At 39.9% G+C, this 2,671-nt stretch overlaps 1 protein-coding gene across 1 annotated transcript; it reads left to right on the top strand.

Annotated features, from left to right (window-relative positions):
- Positions 1-249: 249 nt before the first annotated feature.
- Positions 250-1,745, top strand: RWDD2B (RWD domain containing 2B; the record flags this gene model as incomplete). Its single annotated transcript, XM_010162855.1, has 2 exons — positions 250-615; positions 1,318-1,745. Coding segments are annotated over 2 exons (604 nt in total), but the record flags the coding sequence as incomplete, so codon positions are not given.
- Positions 1,746-2,671: the final 926 nt, after the last annotated feature.

The raw sequence follows: 2,671 nt of genomic DNA, 5'->3' as shown, positions 1-2,671 counted from the left end.
ATTGCCTCTAGTGTTAGTTTTATCTGCCATTCATTTGAAGAAGCTCTTTCTGTTGTCCAATACTAACTTAGACATTATCTTAAATACTAATTTAGACATTTTCATAGCTCGTATGACTTAAATATCAATAGCAGGTGCATACCATCTAAATATGGCCTATTTTTTTGGCAGCTTGATGTAAAACTGTTTGAAAAATGTGTTAAATTTTAAGCATATTACAACTGTGTTTGTGTTTTTCTGGTTCTTTAGGTCTTCATTATTAAGCCGCTCTCAGCAGATTCACCTGAACTCTGATCTAAAAACATATTTGATGCAAAACTGCAGTGGTGAGCCTTGCATGTTGAGTGCAAGGGAGTGGGTTAAAGACCACGCAGCTGCTTACATTGACAAAGAGATTTCAGCTTCCCCAGTGACACCATTAAATGCCACGCAGTCAGAAAACATCACGTTCACTCGATTGTGGATCTATAGTCATCACATTTACAACAAGCAAAAAAGAAAGAATATTATTGACTGGTCCAAGGAGCTCTCTCTGTCAGGATTTTGCATGCCAGGGAAACCAGGTGTTGTTTGTGTAGAAGGTCTGCAAAGTAGTTGTGAAGAGTTCTGGTCAAGGTTAGTTTTTCTTTGTACTTAGATGCCATGGCAGTTACAATAGTACATGTTTCATGTTTGTGTGGCTGGAAGGTGGGATATCCAACTGCCTTCCAACCTGTAAAGGTCTGCAAAGTATTTGTGTTTATCATAATGTATTTAACAACCCTGAATATCCACTGTGCTGTTGGTTACAGCAATCAAAGCTACTAGTACTGCATGGTGCACCTTTATTTCTGTTTTACCTTCCTCCGTATTTGACTTGTACAGCAATAGACTGCAGGACCCCAGTCGTGTTAGATATGTATGCTGTTATATCACTTTACATTCGTGTTTTATTATGCTCCCACCCTTTATATTCCTGGGTGGTGCAGACTGAATGAACATTGCCCTTCATTATAACGGCTAAGAGAGTATGAGAACATGAGAATTCTTAGCACAGGCAAGGCAGAAGTGAGCACTGAAATTGAAACCACATCTTCATCAATTATTTTGTGAGGAATAACATTAAGAGTTTTGAATCCTAGGGAGATACAAAGAAACAAGCTCCTGCTTATGGAAGTGGTTATGTGTGAGTATTTCTGTGACCATCTAGGGAACCATTATCTCTGTCAACATGCATTTACAAATTGAATTTATTGACTTCTCTGATAATAGATATTCCATAGTATTTTCTAAAACAGTCTTTATTGTGTAGATTCATATTTCTGCAATTACTTTCAGAGTAAGAAGATTAACGTGGAAAAGAATTCTCATTCGGCACAGAGAAGATGTTTCTTTGGAAGGTGGAGGACATGCTGAGATTCAGAAACAAAGAAAGTTCTCCACTTTGGAAGAAAAATGTTTTGATGCACATGGTGCCAGAGGAAATCATATGGATTTAGGGCAGCTATATCACTTTTTAGAAGAAAAAGGGTGTGCTGACATTTTTCAAATGTACTTTGGGGTTGAAGGGCATTGAAGGAGTTGAAGATCACCAGAGGTCCAAGTGCCTGCAGTTGTAAGTTAATCCTCTTAACAGGTTCCTTAGCTGTTCTGCAGCAGTTGATCAGAGAGGAAATCAATAATTTCTGGTTTATAGGATGAATTCAGTTTTCAATGAAAACAAATGTTCAGTGAAATCCTGAATAATGAAAATGACTAAATTAAAGCTTTATTACACTTTCTGGTTTTAAGGACATTTAGGGTACTTAATTATACAATGAAAGAAAATATGTTTTAATTACCTGCTGGGCAGTGACAGAATTATAGATGAATGAATAGGTGGAATTCTAGTGAATGAATATATGAATAAGAACAAACAGAAATGAAATCTCAGGAGAGGAAATGTGATATTTACATTCTTTTTTACTGTTTACATACACTACATGAAGACTTTGTTGTAACAATCTTTTCTTCTACTTTTTACCTGAAAGTATATTAAGCCATGAGATGAATGTTTTATTTAAAAAAAAAAAAGGAGAGAGCAAGTTCACAGAAGCCTTCTTCATATCTTCATACAATCAGAATGAGCCAGGATGCCTCCTCTAAGGCTGAAGAATTTTCCGTAGGTGAAAGGGTGTGTGCAGCCGAGAGAGAGGCTGTGGAGACTCACACCTCCCCGTCTGTAGCTGAGGAGTTGCCTGTTGACGGATGTGGAAGCAGAAGCTTACCAAGGACCGGGCTCCCTTACACTCCACTCCAAACCAGCAAAGCCACCCTCCCTCTGCCGGGTTCACAGGTTTGCAGTGCGCTGCTTTCAAGTGTGCTACGCCGCTGTCAGTCTGGATTCAACAAATTTGTATCAATGCAGGCTAATTTGTTTCTTTGCTTATGGATTCTGTATGTAAATCACGGAGATGTCATAAAAAGTCGACATTGTTTGCTTCTGAGGTTGATTAAATATTTCTGCGTAGATCTGGTAAAATTCCTCACCTCCAGCCCTCCGGTGGGAACCTGGGCGCCTTTTGCAGTGATCTGCCTGTGTCGGCAGCCTCGCCCGGTGTCCGCTCTCTGCCAGCGTACCGGAGAGCTGCCTTGCCCGGTGCCTGGTCTCTGTCAGCGTACCGGAGAGCTGCAGCTGGCCGTGTCGGCAGCC

The sequence above is a fragment of the Antrostomus carolinensis genome, unplaced genomic scaffold (assembly GCF_000700745.2).
Source record: "Antrostomus carolinensis isolate BGI_N321 unplaced genomic scaffold, ASM70074v2 scaffold42982, whole genome shotgun sequence".
NCBI lineage: Eukaryota > Metazoa > Chordata > Aves > Caprimulgiformes > Caprimulgidae > Antrostomus > Antrostomus carolinensis.
This window is presented reverse-complemented; position numbering and strand designations above follow the sequence as displayed.